The 21,974-nt window shown below is 42.9% G+C and overlaps 2 protein-coding genes across 9 annotated transcripts in view; one reads left to right on the forward strand and one right to left on the reverse strand.

Moving 5' to 3' along the window:
* MCF2L2 (MCF.2 cell line derived transforming sequence-like 2) overlaps positions 1–21,974 on the reverse strand; it is a 247,265-nt gene that overhangs the window by 72,681 nt on the left and 152,610 nt on the right. The window lies entirely within an intron of this gene.
* B3GNT5 (UDP-GlcNAc:betaGal beta-1,3-N-acetylglucosaminyltransferase 5) lies at positions 692–20,788 on the forward strand. 8 transcript variants are annotated; one of them, XM_054479977.2, is made up of 2 exons: positions 692–933; positions 16,899–20,788. In XM_054479977.2, exon 2 carries the CDS (start codon positions 17,204–17,206, stop codon positions 18,338–18,340), a length of 1,137 nt encoding a protein of 378 aa, XP_054335952.1. In that variant the 5' UTR covers positions 692–933; positions 16,899–17,203; the 3' UTR covers positions 18,341–20,788. The 8 variants fall into 8 exon arrangements, with proteins under 8 accessions (XP_054335952.1, XP_054335953.1, XP_063518529.1 ...); XM_054479978.2 differs by having other exon boundaries at positions 695–979; XM_063662459.1 differs by lacking the exon at positions 692–933 and adding an exon at positions 1,051–1,069.

Genomic DNA, 21,974 nt, shown 5'->3' on the forward strand with positions numbered 1-21,974 from the left:
TTTACAGTTTTCATTTTGTGTGTGTGTTTTTTCTTTTAGAGACGGGGTCTTGCTATGTTGGCCAGGCTGGTCTCTGACTCCTGGGATCAAGCAATCCTCCTTCGGCTCAGCCTCTCAAAGTGCTGGGATTACAGGAGTGAGCCACCGTGCCTGCTGGCCCCACTGTTTTAAACCCTGATTCGACAATCATACATTTAACTAATTACCTGTCTTGTTCCTTTTACGACAAACTCAAAGCTTTTATTTTACTAAAGTATTTGGGTTAATCTTTTGCTTTTCTGTCATGTTCTGAAATATGTACAATAACAGAATCGCTCAAAATATTATCTCCGTTAAATGTTTTGTGGCTTTAGGGAGAGGTCTAACAACATGCGGGGAACAAGAAATCAAGCGCATACAGGATTCATTTATAATCTCTCTCGTTGAATAGAAGTCCGCATCTCTCGATATTGTCTGGTTACCTGCATGAAGTATTCTAAAGGAGGAAAATAGCTCAAAGAGGACATTCATGTGCCCTCTGGCTTCCAGTTGGCCATTTGAGTAAGCGATCGCAATTAACTGACGAGCGGCAAGGAAACACTTCCTGGAATTCTCATCTACAGACAAGAACAAACTTGGGCGGGGCCCGTCACCTTCACCTACGCGCCGGGAGGGTGGCGGCCTGGCGGGCGGGGCCGGGCTCGGGCCGTGACGCCGAGAGGTGCGGGGCGCGCGGCTGGGAGCCTCGCGCCCCCGCCCGGGCCCGCCCCCATCCCGCCCGCATACAGCCCGCATCCCGCCGGGGAAGTGAGCCCAGTCCAGCGCTGCCCGTCCAGTCCTCGCCCAAGATTTAAAGCCTGCAAGTTTTGTTCTTGAGACCAGCGACTTTCGCTCCGATGCGGGAAGAAAAGCCGACCTCCGATTTGGACATTTAAAGAGCTGGGCTTGGACTTGGTGAGTTTCACTCTAAACTGCCCTTGAAATGAAGCTGGACTTGGAGGTAAAGTCACTGGGAAGCTGGCGTGGGGCGGGGTTTCCCCCTTCTCTCGTATTTTAGAAACGGACAGCGGCAGTGCAGCCCTAGTTTGCTGTAAGTTTCCTTGCTTTGTTACTGAGGCCCCCAGAGCTCCAGGCATAAGTGGTGTGACCAGAAACCTTTTAACAAGACCCGCCTGAGCCTGCCTTAGAGCTCCCGCTCGGAAAGGAAAAGACCATCCTAATCCGCGGCGCTGCAGAACCGGTGTCCCGTGTGGGAGGAACCGCGGCGTGCCCTGGGCGCAGGGCCCGCGAGGCCAGCACAGTCCGCCTCTTGGCGGAGCGCCCTGGGCCGGTGGTTCCGCGCGGAGTTAGTCTGTGGTCAGTTACGTGGTGAAAACACGGCTGTGCCGCGGCCGCATCTTTCCGCGGGCCGAGGCCTCTCTGGGTGGGAATGTTGGCTTCCTTTCCGGATCACTAAATGGGGAAAGTTCTGGCCGCTCGGCGGGATACGTCTCCAGGCCACGGATGGTTCGTTCTCCGTGCCGCGGCCCCGAGCTGGGCGAGCTGGGCGAGCTGGGCGAGCTGGGTCTCCCGCGCGGGCTCCCGGCACTGGGGGCTGCGGGCCGCCCCCTCCGCCCCGCCCCCGGCCCGCCGCGCCTCCTCGGCCGAGCGACTCGCGGTCTCCGGCGCGGGAGGCTCCGAGTCTGCCCACTCCGGGCCGAGCGAGGTCTCCGGAGGGGAAGAGTGGCGAGGAGGTGAGGGCACGCTGGCCCTCGCCCGGCGGGTGGCGCCGGGACTTCAGGTGGGAACGCGCGCTCGGGCCGGGGGCGCGCGGCTGGCGTGGACACTGGATCGGGGCCCGCTGCCCTGGCCAGGACCGCGCACGGCCCAGCGCCGGGAAGTCGGGAAGCCGGGGAGGCCTCTCCCACCGCGGGCCCCGGCAGCCCGCCCTCCGAAAGCGCGGCGGAGAAGGAGGCTCGTCCCCTCCCCGGAGCGCCTTTGTTCCCTCCGGCCTGCCCGCGCGGGTGGCCAGCGGCTGGGACCCAGGCCGGGCCGCCGCCCAGGTGCGGCAGGTAGGCTTGGGGGCCGGGCAGCTACGGTTGGGGCGGCTTCCCGGGGCCGGCGGGTCCCCCTCCCTGAGGAGCTCCGGCTCCTCGGTGGCGGGACCGGCCCGGGCGCGGGAACCGCGAGGCGAACGCCGCGCCCACCAATTCGGTTGCCGGCCGGGGGCCCCAGGCTTGCGGCCACCCGCCTCCGGCTGGAGGGCTGAATTCGAGTCGAAAGCCCGTGTCGGGCTGGAAAGAGGAAACCGCCAGCCTGAGAACGCTTTCGGCGAGTTACTGGCAGGGGAAATGGGGACAGGGAAGTGGGCAGGCGGGGAGACTGAAGCCTCAGATCTCCCTGGTGGGGAGGTCGTGGCCGCTCTTTCCTTTGACTCTGCCTCATTTCATTTTGAATCCTGATGTGACAGAGGCAGTTGCTTGCTTGGATACCATATAGGTAAAAGTAACAGTTTTCAACTCGACTCTTGACTACACCTTGTACATTCTTGGCCAGTGTTGATTTTCTTAGGTTATGGATCATGTTAAAGGGACACCGATGTGGTAACCGCACAGTGGCTGGTGGTGGCCTGAGGCTCATATTTATGGTAATTATCTGATGAAAGTACATCCATCAGAATTGGATTTGTTCCTCTGTGCCTTTATTTTGGGAAACCTTGCCTGGTCCCTGTGGGGGATGGGAGAGGAATGTGAAAAGTTGAAGTTGACCCAGAAAAGGATGATTGAAGATAGTTGTATTAAGTGGTGGCACCGAAATGATCCCACCCTGAACTTTCTGAAAGGGTGATTAGTGATCAGCAGCTGACGTTATAACTTTCTCAAAATAAATTTATGGTAGATTTTCTATCTGGTCACAAGTGAGGAGGTGAAAGCTGCTTTTTGGGGCCAACTCTTTGCTTTTAAAGCAAGCTAAATGCAATACCAGAAAGGTTTCCATTCTGTACTTAACCTGCTTGTCCTTCTCACTCTTCCTTCTCCTCCCGCACACGATCTGAGCATTGACTGAGCACTCTCTGAGGAGGAGGCTGACTCAGGCTGACCCTTCCCGGCCCTGCAAGGCTCTAAGGTAGAACCAGTGTTATCACAGGAAAGGCCCAAGCCAAAGCTCAGAGCAGCTGTTCCTGAGAAAGTGGGAGATGAGGACGAGTAGGAGGTAGAGATGCTTATAACTGCTCTGCCCAGAGAAAACTCAGAAGGTGCAGAAGAATTTTCAAAATAAAGTGCAGGCCCTATCAAGTAAAAAATGAAACATTGTATTTCATTAAAGTGGTGATCAGTTTTCTCTTGTCATAAAAGACATTCAAATGGTGAGATTGTTAAAAAAAAAAAAAAAGAAAACTTTCTAATTCTCAAAAATAGAACAGCTTGAATAATAACTCATGGGTTTTGAAATGGGTCATCTTTTAAAATGGGTCACTTTGGCTTGAATCATTGCACTTGGTGACTTTCACATTGTAAAGGGTCAAGTTCTTTCTGAGGCCCAATTGCACTAGAATCTGCATTTCAGAACACAGGAGGTATCGGGAAGAAACTGGGAGAAATTCAGAAGGAAATTGTCTCTTCTCAGAATAACAAGATGTACCCTATTTAGGGGGAATTTTATATATACTGAAGTAAAGAGATCTCAGCTTTGCATTTTTATAATACATTATGCCTTTTCTGAAATATTTCCATAGCCATTATTTTAATTCATTGTTAGAATAACCTTGTAAGGAGAGGAATTCATTGTATCTGTGTTCCAGAAACGGAGGCACAGTAAATTACAAGAGCTCTGCCCTTTGATATCGAATCTCTGTGAGCGAAGATGTAGCCAGAACAGTGTAAATCCAGAATTACTTTCCTTACGGTATGCAATATTTAATTATTATGTATTAGTTTACATATATATAGGGGATGTAAGAATCTTTATATTTAAAGGATAAGAAGCTTGATCAGGTGAGATACGAGATTTGAATAAAAAAGCGATTTTTTAGAAACATTTTAATTCTACAAATTCAGATGCTGGCTTTGATATGTAACTTATTCAGATTTCTCTTCCATACAAGGCTTTAACACTAGAAGCCAGTTCTCTACAAAAGAGCATGTTCTACCAAGTGTGTAGGCAACAAAGCCCAAAAGTTCAAGTTCAAAATACTGTTTCACAGCCTAAGATCCACCTGATATTTCAGATTTGACTCTTTTGCTCCTTTCCTATAACTTTCTATAACTTTTTCATAGTGCTCTAAGCAAAGTAAGTTCAAGGATGGACTCACCTCAGGTTTCCTTCTCTCACTTTAGAGGACCGTATAATCTTATACATGTGTCATCCTAATTGAAATGTATTTTAAGTGCTTGTGGGAACCATGTTCTTTCCTGTCAAGAATAATGGAAGACCATTATTCCATTAATGGAATAATGGGGAACATGAGAAGGACCATATTCAGTCAATTAGGGACGATACTTCTGCCTCAACAGTATTTTGCCATGTGTTAAATGGCCCTTAGCCATCAGATCAGTATTTTTAAAAACTCCTACCTAATCAATGTTTTTTGAAAAGAAGCATATTATGAGTATAGCTCAGTATTCTAAAAAGAAAAAAACCTGAAAAAAAAAATCAGCCATCCATTAACTAACCCATCCTGGTAAAGCTACACGAACAGATTCTAGAGAAAGGAAATTTGCACAGATGGAACATCTAATCTGGACTGACATTGTCAATAAGTTATCTCAAATGATCCTGAGAAAACACTGGTACATGGTTTAGAGACAAGTCGAGCTCATGTGACCAGTAAATGGAGAGGCACAGTATACATCTACTTTTGTTTGCATTTAAACACTCTCGGCTTTTTTACTCTCTTTCACCACCATCAGGTCCAGATTCCAGCTTGCACTGGAATATTTATTGACCCTTTGATAGAAGATCTACACCTGAAACATCTCTGAAGTCTTCTTAGCATCCTATCCTGCCCATGGTGATAAGTTAATGTTTGTTGAATTAGTTAAATATACGTATTAACCTACTTTCAGGGCTGCCCATTGCAATGCCTAGAATAGTGCAGGCATTTAATAAATGGTAGTTAACTTAGACTAAATGTTGATCCACCAAGACAGAAACATGTTACATATACCTCTTGTTTTACACCATCTTCTACTTTTTGTACCTTTGTGTTATAAACCCTCTATCAAGTGCTGTTTCTAAAGACAATGTCCAGAATGGGACATAGGAACTGCCACTGGACAACAGGCAGACACTGGGTTATATCGTCATCCTGTTTCTGAATCCTGGCTTTTCTTATTATTATTCAACCACAGCTAACCTTTCTGATCTCCTTTTTTCCGTCTTTTCCCTATACCCTAACTTCTAGCCAAACTAAGTGATTTGACATTTCCCCACTCAAGCCACAACTTTTTCTCTTATGTGTTTAAAAAAAATTCCTGCGTAATCTCTCCTGGAATGTCTTATTCCCTGCTCCCTCCACTTCACCCCTTTTTTTTTTTTTTTTTTTGAGATGGAGTCTCGCTCTGTTGCCCAGGCTGGAGTGCAATGGCGCCATCTTGGCTCACCGCAACCTCCGCCTGCTGGGTTCAAGCGATTCTCCTGCTTCAGCCTCCCGAGTAGCTGGGATTACAGGCATGCTCCACCACACCCAGCTAATTTTTGTGTTTTTAGTAGAGATGGGGTTTCACCATGTTAGTCAGGATGGTCTCGATCTCCTGACCTCCTGATCCGCTCACCTCGGCCTCCCAAAGTGCTGGGATTACAGGCGTGAGCCACTGCACCCGGCCCACTTCACCCTTTAAGCCAGTTGAAATGCTCCTTGCCCTACTCCTCCCTTCTCCTTTTCTTTCTCCCATCCAAGTACTAACCAGGCCCAACCCTGCTTAGCTTCTGAGATCAGCCAGGATCAGGTGCATTCAGGGGGGTATGGCTGTAGACCTCTTTCTGAGCTGTGTCTTCCTCCTTTCCTCCCCAAACCCACATTTGAATTGTGTTCTAGCTCCTGCTCATTTGCCACCTCTCCCACAAAGCCTTCCCCAGTTTCCATCTTCTCCCTGCTTCCCTCATCTCAGAGGAAAGCTCTTTATTCACAGAGCACCTGGTTTGGGGTCCATAGTTTGTTGTCCCTTGGTATCCTTGGGGAATTAGTCCCAGGACACCACCCCCCCCCACCCGATATCCATGCATGCTCAAGTCCCTTGTATAAAATGGTACAGCATTTATATATAACCTATGCAATATTCCCATGTACTTTTTTTTTAATTTTTATGTTTTTAGAGATGGTTCTCACTCTGTTGCCCAGGCTGGAGTGCAGAGGCATGTAGCCTTGAGCTCCTGAGGTCAAATGATCCTCCTGTCTCCGCCTCCCAAGTAGTTGGGATTACAAGTATGAGCTACCACACCTGGCCAATGTACTTTAAATCATCTCTAGATTACTTATAATACCTAATGCAATGTAAATGCTGTGTAAACAATTGTTACACAGTATTGTTTAGTGCATAATGACAAGAAAAAAATGTGCATGTTCAGTACAGACACAACCATAAATTTTTTTTTTTTCAAATGTTTTTGATTTGTAGTTGGTTGAATCTGAGGATGCGGAACCCATGAATGTACAGGGCCAACTGCATATGGGTTTCTAATAACAGATTCGTGGATGAAGCCTACCCAACATAATGCAGCATTTCAAATGTATCTTAGTCAGTTTTTCTGGGGCAAAGCCAGCCTAACAAATCTCAAGAATGTTTGAAAAATTCTAGCTAGAGTGAACGTTGTTCTTCTAGTGACTCAAATAAAGCAGTCATTGTGTCTGAGGAGTCCTAGTGGGGTGGCAGGGGTGGGGCTGGGAGTAGTGGCTATTTGTAGCATGTTTTGTATCATATTAAAGGGCTGGGTATGCATTTTAGGCAATAATTCTTACTCTTATTGATAGGAGAACTTGTATTTTTTATTCATCTACCTTATGATGGACAACTGGTTTACATCTCTTCATCAGGTTTACTTCCTATGTGTCATTTTATGAGCTGACTTTGAATATATCTTCAGATTTTCCCTGCCTTTACACATGAAAACGGTTTTGATACAGCTTTTTCATTAGAGAATGGCAGCTTTTCCAGGCCAGGGTGTCTGTGTCTGACTCCTCGCCTTTCATTTTACCCAATACTTGCTTAAAACATCCTCCCTGAGTCCGGTACTTTTTTGCCTCCTCTCCTTCCTTCCACCCCACCTCTTTTTATCCCCCTCCTGCAACTTTGGATCTTCATCCTTGGAGTCCCTGAATCTTTTTTGTGGATGAAAGACTACACCCAAAGGACACAGACTGATGAGGTCACTTCTGCCCCCTGTCTAGTACTACTGAGACCAAGAAGAAGGAGGGAAAACTGAAATGGAAGGTTTGAAAAAGAGTATGTTAGTAAAGGAAGTAAGAACAGTGCTAACAAAATGCAGCAAAACAGAAATGGCTTCACACTTCTGGCAGTGAAGCAAATTCTCATCCATCTTGGGTTGCTTCTCTTGACCCGCCCACCTGCTCCCCTGCTGTCCCCTCCTGATGAGAACTGCAGGAACACCTGTGCCCATGCCAGGGAAAAAGGGCAGGGGAGGAACACAGGGATGGGGCTGGGACTCAGAAGCTGCTCTAAGCTGCCACAGGGTCTGGAATTTGTTGACATTACATGGTTAACTCGGTATCTCGGTGCCTCAGTATCTTCTGCAAAATGTGGAGGGAGATCCTTTCTTCCTCAAAGGTTGTTGTAAGGCTTAAAGAGCTACCATATTTGTAAGGCATTTGGAACAGGGCCTGGTGTATAGTAGACATACCCATGGTAGTAACTGTTGCTAGACTGGGTAAAAGGAGAAGTTTCTTAAGTAGGCAGGAAAAAAATTGACAAGAGTTATATTTAAAAGAGCAAGCACCCGTGTCAGCCCAAACAAGTGTGTTGCAAGAATGAGCATAGAGGGCCAAGCTCAGAAAAGCGAGTGTTTGACCTCTCTGAGACCTTTATATGTCAGCTTTTTTATTTGTTTCAAATTTTGCATAATCAAACTGGTTACTGGGAATTATTGAGTTCATATAACTTCCCTAAAATCTAAGAATAATCTATAATCCCATGCCACCAGTCCCGTTAATAAAGACTTAGGGTCTGTCTTTACCCATTTGTTCATTTGAAATTCCCCTGTCTTTACTTCCCCCATAACCAGGAAACAGATCTTACACCCATGTTTAACTTATAAAGAGATATAACTGAGTTTACATAGGTGGAGATCTTGTACCTGGATTCACATTGTAGGTTTTACTACCCAACTTTCCCCTCTGTCCCAAAGCCATGATTGCCAAAGTGGAATTTAAAGTCTTTGGACTAACACTGAATCAAGAACTAACTCTATAAATGTATTCTCTGCAGGAGGATAAGAATTCCAGATGGCTTCTAATTGTTGCCCATGGCTTGAAATAAAGTTTCATATAGCTAAAGTCCCAGCACAAAAACACTTGAAGGCAGCCATTAGGTAGAATTGTTTTCTTTTTTAGAGGTCTTATATTGGAAATATAACAGTTGCAAAGATATCTAATGTTTCACCTTAAAATGTGAGTTATCAATTCACATTTCACATTGTCTCCTTTCTCCTTGAGCAAACAGACTAGGCAATTAGTACCAAATAGTAACGAGTTATATTTCTTAACACCAATTATTGCAAGTAATTTATTAAGAAAAAATCTAGGAAGATCAAATTATAGCTTTTCCAGTAAATCTGGGGCTTTTTATTCCTGATCTCTCTCAACAAGGCAGTTTGGCTTCTGAAGATTGGGCCTAGCTATACTTAACAGGAAACAGATGACGAGAAGAAGCCAGGAAGAAAAACTTGGAATGTAGAACGAAATGCAGCATAAAGATGGCACAGAAGATTTTATCTTTCCTTCCTTTATGTGTGGACAGGAACTAAAAACTCTCCCACATTGGACTTTATTAAGTAATAAAAGTTTAAATGTAAAAGATATAAAGGAATGAGGATATAAAGGAATTTTTTAAAAAAACTGTGACTCACCGGAAGAGCCTTATATATTCCTACTTTATAAGCATGTCACTTTTAAAGGGATCATTATATTTTCATGACTCATGGGGATATTCCAAGTATTAAATTGATTTTTTAAATGAAGAAAATTATCAGTTCAGTCTTGTTTTCTATGTAGGTTTCACTACAGTATTTTATTTCCCCAGCAAGGAAAAAACCAGAGCTAGAACGGAATGATTAAATTTCTTAGTTTTCTTCTAATCTGTTAGTCTTTCCATTAAATTATACTGCCTCCTTATATAGAATTTCTGGGTTTGTTCTTGTTTTGGCAACAATTGAAGTAAGAGAGGATGATTTTATGGTAGAGGTTTGATTCCATTCTAGATTGGTGTTTTTCGGCTATGTAGAACACAATCCATTCATGGTTCAGACAACTGTTTTAGGAGGTTTTCATGTCCAGCATTAAAAAAAAAAAAGAATAGAAGTGGGCATTCATATATATATATATGAATATTTATTAAGTAATAAAAGTTTAAAAGATATAAAGGAATGAGGAATGTATATATATATATATACCAAATTAAAGTATCATAAAACAATACTAATTCTTACTAAGGATTAGTATTGTTTTATGATGCTTTATTATATACACTAAGGGTTAGTCTTGTTTTATGATACTTTAGGGTGGTATACATACATATACTAAGAATGCAGACATGTCCATGGAAGTCGGCAATATTCAGCCCCCAGCAGGCCCCAGTCAGCACGACAGGGATTAGGGGAGTCAGGTGAGGCAGGGCTGTATAAGTGCAGGGAGCCTGTCTTGGTTTACAGTTTTGACATTTTGTTCATTGTGGATTTTTTTCAGTAACTTTGATTTTTAAAAAATATTGCATCAAAATATTATACTGACTACGGAGCTTTTGGTACCCCCTTAAACTGTGCACCTAAAGTAAGTGGCTCCCTTGTCTCGCCCTAGGCCCGGCCCCAATCAGTATGTTTTACAGAGGGAATGGCGAGTGCTGGGGAACTAGGGAGCCCGTGAGGAGGCGGCCCACAAGGGGAGGAGGAGCTGATGCTGTGTCTGATGTCTCCTCCTTTCTCTAGGAAGCAGACAGGTGAAGTCTTCAGAGTGAGGGGACAGAGCCTGGGAGGGGGAGATTTAGCATGGCCGCTGAAGAGACTGGGAAAGGGATAAGGTCCAGGACAAGTTCAAGAACAGTCACGTAGCACTGAAAACTGCCCAAAGCTAGATAGTGCCATTTGTGGTGATGCTGCCTGCCTGGTAAGTTCCATTTCCCCAGCAGCCCTGGAGGTGTCATAGGAACAGGAAGATGGGAGGGCGCTGGGGTCTGGGGTTGTTGGGGTAGGAAGGCAAAGGTGTCCAATGATTCTGCATCTGAGACAGGGGAGGTGTGTGAGGAAGAAAGGTCAGGAGACTGCTGGGCGGGGTGGGGTGGCAGAAGGTTCTCGATGAATATTTAGAAGTTGCAGCTGAGGAGTGAGTGTACTATAGAGTGAGTATCCTGGAATTTGAGGTCTCAGAAGAAATGCAGTTCTCAGTGAAGCCATGTAAATAACTTCCTGGCTGATAAGGTGTCTTGAGTGTTGGGAGATAACATGATGAAAATGGTATACACACCATGAGGTTTCCTTAGACTTGAGTGTGGTGTAAGTCTACTGAATAAAATGCAGAAATACAGTGCACTGTTGCTTTTCTTCCTGGAAATTGCCCTCCCCAACCTCAAACCAGCCCCCAAGTGGGGCAGGGTCCATCTTTAGACCCTCCTGTAGCACCCAGCACAACCCTACTATATGGTCAATGTCTCTCTTCCCCACTTAGAGCTCCAAGACCAGGGCCTTGTTTGTCCTGCTTACCCACTCTACCCATTTGTTAACCCCATCTTAATTTTCTGATGAATGAGCCCTTTTTTCATTGACTCCTCCTTTCTCTCCTTCTCCAGAATTTATTTTTCCTCCAGGCCCATTGCTGTCTCTCCACCTACAGAGCTTATCCACATTCATGAAATTAGTCATCTTCATGCTCAGAGTACCCACCTGGATCTCTCCAGTCCTGTCTAACTCGTCTTAGTTTATTACCCTCTGGACATCTGTGCCTTTTTGTCTCTCCATCCCCTTGAACTCAATGCGAGTCTAAAATCAAATACAATCCCCTTCACTCCTAACTCAGGAAACCAGTTTTCCCTCCCTTGTTGGTAATGCTTGAAATTAGCTGTCACTTCTTTTCTTCCTCCTTTACTCCCCATCCCAGGTCATTTATCAGGTCCTGCTAGGTCTTTGTTTTTCTTGAAAGGCCCTTCTTTATGCCTTCCTTCCCTCCCCACTTCCACCACCCTCGACTAGGCCTTCCTCACCTCATCCGGCATCAGTATGAGCCCCTGAGAAACCAGCGTCCTGATCTTCAGGCATTCTGCATTTCACCCCATACCACCATTCCAGTTTAATCCCTCTTGTTCAAACTTAATAAATACTGAGCAAGGGAGTTACCATAACAAACAAAACCAGAAATTTCTATGACTTCCTGCTGCTTTCTGTACCCCCCTAAGACTCCTCTACCTGATTTTCAAGGTTCTCCATAAGCAGCTTCCCACCTCTCTGCTTTCAAATCTTCTATCTGCCATACGCAGTTCTTGTCTGAAACAAAGATTGTTCCTACTCCTGCAGCCACCTAAATCCTAGTCATCCCCAGGCCCTCCTAAAATCCTGACTAATCCAACCCCCACCGATTTCTCTACTAGTCCCAGAGACTTTCCTCTTGTGCCTGGGGTTGGTATCATGCAGATTAGTGCTGACACACTGTACCTTACCAGGATTTGCCCATTGTTGTCTGTGGGAACTATGCTTTCATGTGGGAACTATGAGTCTTGTCACAAATAGAGTGTAAATGCTTTGAGATTGGAGACTGTAAAATACTTCTTCATGATCTCCCACTGTGTCTGGTGTAAGAACCCGCAGAGTAAATACTCATATACTTGTAGGATTAATTGAAACACTGGAGACTGAGGTTGTTTAACTTGTACTTAAAAGTGTGGACCTCCCCATCTTGATTAAAACTTCAAAATGGATAGCAGGTTTCACATATTATCTCAGCATCACAAAAGTAGACTCAACAAAGAAATGAGTTGACAGCAGGGGTAAGGTTTACAAAAATCAGGGATTATTGCAGGGAAACTTGTAGCCTTTGGGTGTGCTAACTAGTTTTTTCAAAAAGTTTAAAGAGCTCTCTTGTGAAAGAATATTCTTATGAGTAACTGAGGGGCACGGCTCCTAGACTGAAAAGTATTTGGGGTCTGTCACCTCTTTTCTGATGTTCCTACTTCTATTCTTTATTCTGACTACCTCTATTAGAAAAGATAATACTAAGAATACCTGTCCCTTCTTCTCAGTCCAAATAGAAGCAAACCCAGGTTGTATTTGAGATATCTGCATATTTTCTTCTAAGCAATTCTTTGTCCTCTTCTCTCCCATGCTTTTCTATTTCCTATTTTCAGCAGGCTCTGAAGTCATTTATAATTTTTACTGCCCCTCAGTGACATTACATGGATATTCATCCCTGATTTGCAGATTAAAGCACCGAATCAGAGTGAGGTGAGGGTTGCCCAAGGTTACACAATAAATCTGGCCCCAAACAGGGGTAACCCTTGAGTTTCTAGCCTGTTGATTGGCCACTGACCCGTGCTGCAGGCACACAAAGGAAGCTGCACCCACAGCAGTCTGTTGTGGATGGTTGCTGAGCTTCGCATTCGGCATTGGGCTTGCTTTGTTTCCTGCCAGGCCCAGCATTTTCTTCTACCAGATCGGCAGGCTTGTGGGTTTCTTCCTAGGTCCCTCCCCTGCACTCTGAATAGGAAAGCTGGAAGCTGTGCTTTAGAGAAGCTTTAAGACGCTGTAAGAAACCAGAAGAGTGAGCGCCAGTTGTATGTGCGTGGTCTCCATCCGCAAAACCGGAGCTGGGCGCAACAGTGTTGACTTGTAATTGATGAATTTAGATCGGGGGCAGGCCGGGGGAGGGCAGTGCTTTTGATTTAGGCTGGGAAAGGCCTCCTAGTGACTATGTTCAATTTGGAGGAATTCAGATGTTCTTTTGTTATACAAGTGAAGCTGTGTAATACAAATGAGGAGTTTTACCTTTCCTAAATCTTCCCCTTATCATTCCAGTATTATCAGTGAGATCTGGTTGTGATTTATGTAAATGGTGGCTAAAAAATTCAAACTACTGAGGGGGAGAATTCTCATTTTAGAGCTTCACATGCTGTGCTGAACTAAATAAGTAGCGTGGGATGTTGGCTTTGTGACAGGTCTTTTGTCATTTTTCAGAAAGCATTTTGACTTGTTGATGTCAATTTGGAACAGCTGAAAAAATACAGGAAAATAAGATAAATACGTACATATTGAGGGTGGGGACAAAATGAAGGTTCTGAACCAGCTGCTGGCTTACAGTAGCCATATAAGCAGCAGCAGCAATGCACCAACCTGGTAATAGGCCTGATTCACTGGAGAGATACTAGCACCTTTAATGAGTCAGATAGATGCACAATGGGTGTGGGAGCAGTTGGGCCTGTGGGCAGAAAGTCTAGCAAGAAGCTCAGACTTGCAGACAACTGTAGGACGTGCAAAGCAAGCTGGCGTTGGAGCTTGCCGGGTACAGCTGCTCAGGAATAGGCAGCTGGTTTTCCCTTTGATCCCTGAGATTCCAAAGGTTACTATCCTCTTTGTTCCCTTCCCAGGGTCAATTAGAGTAGAAACTGCAGATGCTTTTCAGTTGAGAATTTTCCTAGAATTCTCAAAAATGTGTATGCTGGCTTAAAATCTGCCATCAAGAATTCTGTTACCTTGCTTTAAGCCTCCAGTTCCTTCCAGATGTATGGTGGAGGAGGCCAGAGGGCCCTTGCTTTGGGGCTTCAGAGGATGGTTGTTATCTGGATGAGCACCGTGGAAAGACTGAGAGAGCAACTGAGAGAAAGTGGGCCCCTGAATGAAAGTGATTTCGCAAAGTTTAGGCAGATGCCACCATCAGAAACTGATATTTTCTGACGTCTTTCTCACCTTCCTCTAGAGCATTCAGTCCAGAAATGACCAGCCTGTCCAAAGGGGGAAATTATTGATATTGATCTGTTCCTTAGAGCAGTGTTTCAGTCTTTTTTTTTTTTTTTTGAGATGGAATCTCATTCTGTCACCCAGGCTGGAGAGTACAGTGGCACGATCTTGGCTCAGTGCAACCTCCACCTTCCTGATTCAAGTGATTCTCCTGCCTCAGCCTCCCAAGTAGCTGGAATTACAGGTGTGCACCACCACACCCAGCTAATTTTTGTATTTTTTATAGAGATGGGGTTTCACCATGTTGCCAGGCTGGTCTCAAACTCCTGACCTCAAGTGATCCTCCTGCCTCAGCCTCCCAAAGCTCTAGGATTACAGGCATGAGCCACCATGCCCGGCCTTCAGCCTTTGTGATGTTAAAGCACAGTAACACATTTCCCATTACACCCCTGAATGCACACACACATAAAACCCAAAAGTTTCACAAAATGATTCTTGCTCTTACTACTCTCAGTACACTCTGCATTTAAAAAAAAAAAAAAATGCTGGTTGTGGCTTCCTAAGTGGTGTGTGCAGTTTTCAAATCAATGCCCTTGGCGATAAAGTGTGCCCTATACTGATTATCTCTGGACAAAGTCTGAATGGGGCTTGGCTCTAATCTCTAGTCCTCATTGGACACTTTACATACCTGGCCTTTGCCTCCACCCTGATGTGGAGTGATCATGGGGGTGGGAAATATAGCTGGATCCGAAAGCTCTGAAGTGGGGATGGAGGTGTCACAGCTGAGGCTAGGCCCATTCTGCAGGGCACTCAGTGTATACAGTTGGTTTTCTATCAGGGGTCAACTGGCGGGGGGACTTGAGGACAGATCTCTGGGCACAAAGCAGGGCCTTTGCCCTGGGGCTTGCTATGTGGCTCAGCCTACACAGCTCTCTCCCTGTCAGTCCTGTCCAAAGTCCAAGAAACTAATGTACCACTCCTGAGGAAGAGAGCCTACCTTTCCATCCAAGGAAGTGTTTTACCTGTGGTAAGCACTGGGGACAGAATTCTTGAGGCAGGAGGGTGCTGCGTCCCAGTGGTGGAAGAAAAGAGAGGACCTGGGGTAAGCAGCCATGGCATGGACCTCATCCGAGGTGGCACCTGGCTAGGGTCCTGACCCCCAGTCCTTCCCCAGTAACCATGACTTTGAGTAAACGGTGACTCCACCCCCGGCATGGTTCTTTGCACCAACATTTGGGGAATGCCTACCAGGGGTCACACACTGACCTGGATGCTGAGTGTAGGGTGTCCACAACATCGTGCCTAAAAAGTCTCTGTGTGGGGTATAAGAAGGTGCTGGGGCAACACAGATGAGATGAGAAGCATCTTTCAGGGAATGGGTTGATCCCAATTCAGGCTTCCCAGAGAAGGATGTCTGTAGACTTCATATTAGCAAGGGAGGTAGGGTAGCCAGGCCACAGGACTGCTGGTGTAAATACCAGGGCATATGAAATGGCAAGTGTGACTGTGCTTTCAGCCAATAATTTGGTATTGTCAAATGATGGGACCAAAGAGCTGGAGAGGCAGATCCTAAAGGGTCCTGTGGGCCAGGCTGGATTTCATCTTCTCACTAACTAATGGAGAGGCTCTGAAGGAGTTAAAAGAGCTCAGTTCGTCTCGTGGTTAAATCCAAGTTTTACAAAGGTCACTCTGACTGTAAAGTGGAAGGTGGGTTGGCCAGGGGATCATCTAGTCTGGGTGAGAAGTGATGATAACATGAAGGGGTGAAGAGAGATTTAGAAGAAGTGATTCACAGGATTAAACATTTAGATAATGGAAGTGGAGGAAATGGGGGGGGGGCGGTTCCAGATTTCAGGCATAGATGAAAGAGGTGCAGTTAGGCACATATAAAGAGAAACAGAAACAGCAGGTTTTAGGGGAGAAGATAACAGAATGGGTGAGAAATGACACTTGAGGACCCTAGTGTGCTAGGTAACGATCTGTCTACTTCCCTTCATTTGTCATGTATATTCCCATTTAATTTGCATAAAGACTTCGAGTTAAACGGTCTTACCCCAATTTGTCAAATTTCTGTGTTAGATGCATGATACGGTACAAGAAACCTTAAGTGGCTGAGGCAGCATTGGTGTTCAAATTGCCTGACTACAAAGGCAGTGCTTGTTGGCTACATTCTGTTGCTTCCCAGTTTAGAACATGTTACGTTGAGGCGCCTGTTGCATTTCCAAATAAAAAAGTACAGAAAGAAGGTGGCTGTATAAATCTGGGGCTCACAAAGTAATTTTGATTATTGAGAGTTTGCTTTCAAGGAGCAAATTGTGACTCCTTGATTATGAACCTTAATTTAAAAAAAAGAAAAAAAAGTCTCACTCTTATTCCTGCCTTGTCTGGGGCAAGCCTTAATGGATTTTTACTGCTGTGAATTTTCTTTTCATTGAAGATTTTGCCTTGATCTATGTATCTGCTTTCATCCTGACCGTATTCAAGTCAGTATATTCATGAATGTACCCGTTTGTGAAATTTGAACTTAAGTATACACGATTATAGCCGTTTGGGAAGTTTTTTTTTTTTTGTTTGTTTGTTTTTTTTTTAAGAGTAGGAGTAGAAAAAAATCTCTGTACTCTGAATGGGAAGACAGTGTAACGCAATTTTTTCCCTTTTCCTGTCCTCCTTTAAAAAAAATAAACAGCCGTATGCCTCTGCTAAATACTAACTGCCTCATCACCTTTTGTGCAGATCGGGCAGGTTACATTTGGTTTTAAGGAATTAGGAATATGTTTCTTTCTGGCACCTTAGAACCCACGCGATTGTGATTCTTTTCTCTTCTTGACTGATAGGTGGCATGGAATGCTCACATGGGAGAGCCGCATGAGGCCGCCCACCACACTTCCTGAAGGATGCCCGTGTGGAAGAATTTTGACGTGCCAGTGTCCTCGTTCTACAGGGTGTTCCATTCTTTCACAATCTCAGAAAAATGGGACTAAAAGAGACTATTTTGTAAAATAAGAAGACTGTTTTCCATTTTTAATGACCAACATGTATTAAGATGGACACCTACTCTACGAAATACGAAGTTCTATGGTCTCGAAGAAGCAAGTGCCTGTTTAAAACTGATCCTAAATAAAAACAGACTTGCGTGGATATGAGAATGTTGGTTAGTGGCAGAAGAGTCAAAAAATGGCAGTTAATTATTCAGTTATTTGCTACTTGTTTTATAGCGAGCCTCATGTTTTTTTGGGAACCAATCGATAATCACATTGTGAGCCATATGAAGTCATATTCTTACAGATACCTCATAAATAGCTATGACTTTGTGAATGATACCCTGTCTCTTAAGCACACCTCAGCTGGGCCTCGCTACCAATACTTGATTAACCACAAGGAAAAGTGTCAAGCTCAAGACGTCCTCCTTTTACTGTTTGTAAAAACTGCTCCTGAAAACTATGATCGACGTTCCGGAATTAGGAGGACGTGGGGTAATGAAAATTATGTTCGGTCTCAGCTGAATGCCAACATCAAAACTCTGTTTGCCTTAGGAACTCCTAATCCACTGGAGGGAGAAGAACTACAAAGAAAACTGGTTTGGGAAGATCAAATGTACAATGATATAATTCAGCAAGACTTTGTTGATTCTTTCTACAATCTTACTCTGAAATTACTTATGCAGTTCAGTTGGGCAAATACCTATTGTCCACATGCCAAATTTCTTATGACTGCTGATGATGACATATTTATTCACATGCCAAATCTGATTGAGTACCTTCAAAGTTTAGAACAAATTGGTGTTCAAGACTTTTGGATTGGTCGTGTTCATCGTGGCGCCCCTCCCATTAGAGATAAAAGCAGCAAATACTACGTGTCCTATGAAATGTACCAGTGGCCAGCTTACCCTGACTACACAGCTGGAGCTGCCTATGTAATCTCTGGTGATGTAGCTGCCAAAGTCTATGAGGCATCACAGACACTTAATTCTAGTCTTTACATAGACGATGTGTTCATGGGCCTCTGTGCCAATAAAATAGGGATAGTACCACAGTACCATGTGTTTTTTTCTGGAGAGGGTAAAACTCCTTATCATCCCTGCATCTATGAAAAAATGATGACATCTCATGGACACTTAGAAGATCTCCAGGACCTTTGGAAGAATGCTACAGATCCTAAAGTAAAAACCATTTCCAAAGGTTTTTTGGGTCAAATATACTGCAGATTAATGAAGATAATTCTCCTTTGTAAAATTAGCTATGTGGACACATATCCTTGTAGGGCTGCGTTTATCTAATAGTACTTGAAGTTGTATGTTTTCACTGTCACTGAGTCAAACCTGGATGAAAAAATCCTTTAAATGTTTGTCTATACCCTAAGTAAAATGAGGATGAAAGACAAATATTTTGAAAGCCTTGTCCATCCGAATGTTTCTTTGATTCTAGAAGCTGTTTAATATCACTTATCTACTTCATTGCCTAAATTCATTTCAAAGAATTTGTATTTAGAAAAGGTTTATATTATTAGTGAAAACAAAACTAAAGGGAAGTTCAAGTTCTCATGTAATGCCACATATATACTTGAGGTGTACAGATGTTATTAAGAAGTCTTGATGTTAGAATAATTGCTTTTGGAAAATACCAAATGAACGTATAGTACTACATTTCAAGGAAATGAATATATTGTTAGACCAGGTAAGCAAGTTTATTTTTGTTAAAGAGCACTTGGTGGAGGTAGTAGGGACAGGGAAAAGTCAGCATAGGAGAGAAAGTTCATGAATCTGGTAAAAGAAAGTCTCTTGTTCTTAACAGGAGATGTAGAAAAATATGTACAATGTTATCATAAAGAGACAAATCACTTCTTACCACATCCATGTAGCTACTGGTGTTAGAGTCCTTAAAATACCTTTTTTTGCATCTTTTTTCAAAGTTTAATGTGAACTTTGAGAAAAGTGATTAATGTTGCCCTAATACTTTATATGTTTTTAATGGATTTTTTTTAAGTATTAGAAAATGACACATAACATGGGCAGTTGGTTGCTCATAGGGTCCTTCTCTAGGGAGAAACCATTGTTAATTCAAATAAGCTGATTTTAATGAAGTTTTCAACTGGTTTTTAAATATTCAATATTGGTCTGTGTTTAAGGTTGTTATTTGAATGTAATTTACATAGAGGAATATAATAATGGAGAGACTTCAAATGGAAAGACAGAACATTACAAGCCTAATGTCTCCATAATTTTATAAAATGAAATCTTAGTGTCTAAATCATTGTACTGATTACTAAAATTAACCCACTCCTCCCCAACAAGGTCTTATAAACCACAGCACTTTGTTCCAAGTTCAGAGTTTTAAATTGAGAGCATTAAACATCAAAGTTATAATATCTAAAACAATTTATTTTTCATCAATAACTGTCAGAGGTGATCTTTATTTTCTAAATATTTCAAACTTGAAAACAGAGTAAAAAAGTGATAGAAAAGTTGCCAGTTTGGGGTTTAAAGCATTTTTAAAGCTGCATGTTCCTTGTAATCAAAAAGATGTGTCTGAGATCTAATAGAGTAAGTTACATTTATTTTACAAAGCAGGATAAAAATGTGGCTATAATACACACTACCTCCCTTCACTACAGAAAGAATTAGGTGGTGTCTACTGCTAGGGAGATTATATGAAGGCCAAAATAATGACTTCAGCAAAAGTGACTGAACTCACTCTAAGACCTTTCACTGCAGAGGCACCTGTTAGGGAAAATAAGATGTCTCATATAATAAGGTAATGTCGGAAACATGCAAAACAAAACTAAAAAAGATTTCTCAGTATACACAACTGGATGATGATACTTACAATTTTTAGCAGGTAGCTTTTTAATGTTTACAGAAATTTTAATTTTTTTCTATTTTGAAATTTGAGGCTTGTTTACATTGCTTAGATAATTTAGTATTTTTAACTAATGTCAAAACTACAGTGTCAGACATTCTAGGTTGTAGTTACTTTCAGAGTAGATACAGGGTTTTAGATCATTACAGTTTAAGTTTTCTGACCAATTAAAAAAAAGTAGAGAACAAAAGCATATTTGACCAAGCAACAAGCTTATAATTAATTTTTATTAGTTGATTGTTTAATGATGTATTGCCTTTTGCCCATATATACCCTGTGTATCTATACTTGGAAGTGTTTAAGGTTGCCATTGGTTGAAAACATAAGTGTCTCTGGCCATCGAAGTGATCTTGTTTACAGCAGTGCTTTTGTGAAACAATTATTTATTTGCTGAAAGAGCTCTTCTGAACTGTGTCCTTTTAATTTTTGCTTAGAATAGAATGGAGCAAGTTTAAATTTCAAGGAAATGTGAAGGCACTTCCTTTTTTTCTAAGAAGGAAGTTGCTAGATGATTCCTTCATCACACTTACTTAAAGTACTGAGAAGAGTATCTGTAAATAAAAGGGTTCCAACCTTTTAAAAAAGAAGGAAAAAACTTTTTGGTGCTCCAGTGTAGGGCTTTTTTAAAAATGTCAACAAAGGGAAAATAAACTATCAGCTTGGATGGTCACTTGAATAGAAGATGGTTATACACAGTGTTATTGTTAAAATTTTTTTACCTTTTGGTTGGTTTGCATCTTTTCTCCATATTGTTAATTTTATACCAAAATGTTAAATATTTGTATTATTTGAATTTTGCTCTTGTATGGCAAAATAATTAGTGGGTTTAAAAAAAAATCTATGGTTTCCAATAAACAACTAAAAAATTATCCTGAGATGTGTATTTAAACTTTTTCATGAACATTGCTTATATAATCATTCGTTCTGTCTTAATGTACTACATGGTCTTAGCCCTGTTCCTATAGGATTATCATGTTCTCTGCATTATAGAGCCACCTAAGATGCTACTGTTTGTTAAATGACTCATGCTGGAATATCTGGATGGGGAGATGTTCTTTCCTAATGTCATGTGCCACAAAATGACGTTTCGGTTAACGATGGATCACATATATGACGACAGTCCCATGAAATTGTAATGGAGCTGCCCTATACAGGTGTACCATTTTTTTTATCTTTTATTTCAGATTTTTACTGTACCTTTTGTATATTTAGATGTGTTTAGATACACAAATACTTTCCATTGTCTTACAATTGCCTGCAGTATTCAGTACAGTAACATGCTGTACAGGTTTGTAGCCCAGGAGCAATGGGCTCTACCATGTAGCTAGGTGTCTAGTAGGCTATTCCATCTAGGTTCTCGTATGTATAACTGGGACGTTTGCACATCGATGTGGTCACCTAAAGATGCATTCATTGGCCAGGCGCGGTGGGCTCACGCCTGTAATCCCAGCACTTTGGGAGGCCGAGGCAGGCGGACTACCTGAGGTCAGGAGTTTGAGACCAGCCTGGCCAACATGGTGAAACCCTATCTCTACTAAAAATACAAAAATTAGCTGGGTGTGGTGGCACACACCAGTAATCCCAGCTACTCGGGAGGCTGAGGCAGGAGAATCGCTTGAACCTGGGAGAGGGAGGTTGCAGTGAGCCGAGATTGTGTCACTGCACTCCAACCTGGATGACAGAGCGAGACTGTCTCAAAAAAAAAAAATGCATTTCTCAGAACTTATCCTCATTGTTAAGCAATGCATGACTATAATCTGTTGAGAGAGGGATGAAATCACCTGTAGTTATAGCGCTTTAAGATACCATTTGAAAAGGTTACGTTTTCCTTTTCTTTGACACGGTTAGCTGTCTGAAATACAGTCAATTTTAACCCTAATCTCTTAATATCAGGAATGCCCTTACACCTACTTTGGTGTGTTTGGTGCTTCGATATATTTGCATGTAATGTGCTCTCATCTGTTTTTTACCTGATTCCTGCTCAGTTCTTCACATAGCATATTGTGTAACTCAATCTATATTTAAAACTTGTAAGCATCTGAATGGTTATGGTAG

Source organism: Pongo pygmaeus, chromosome 2 (assembly GCF_028885625.2).
Source record: "Pongo pygmaeus isolate AG05252 chromosome 2, NHGRI_mPonPyg2-v2.0_pri, whole genome shotgun sequence".
Lineage (NCBI taxonomy): Eukaryota > Metazoa > Chordata > Mammalia > Primates > Hominidae > Pongo > Pongo pygmaeus.

What these genes read in the sequence shown, in the direction of transcription:
- B3GNT5 (XM_054479977.2), top strand. Translation starts at nt 17,204, where the DNA reads ATGAGAATGTTGGTTAGTGGCAGAAGAGTCAAAAAATGGCAGTTAATT.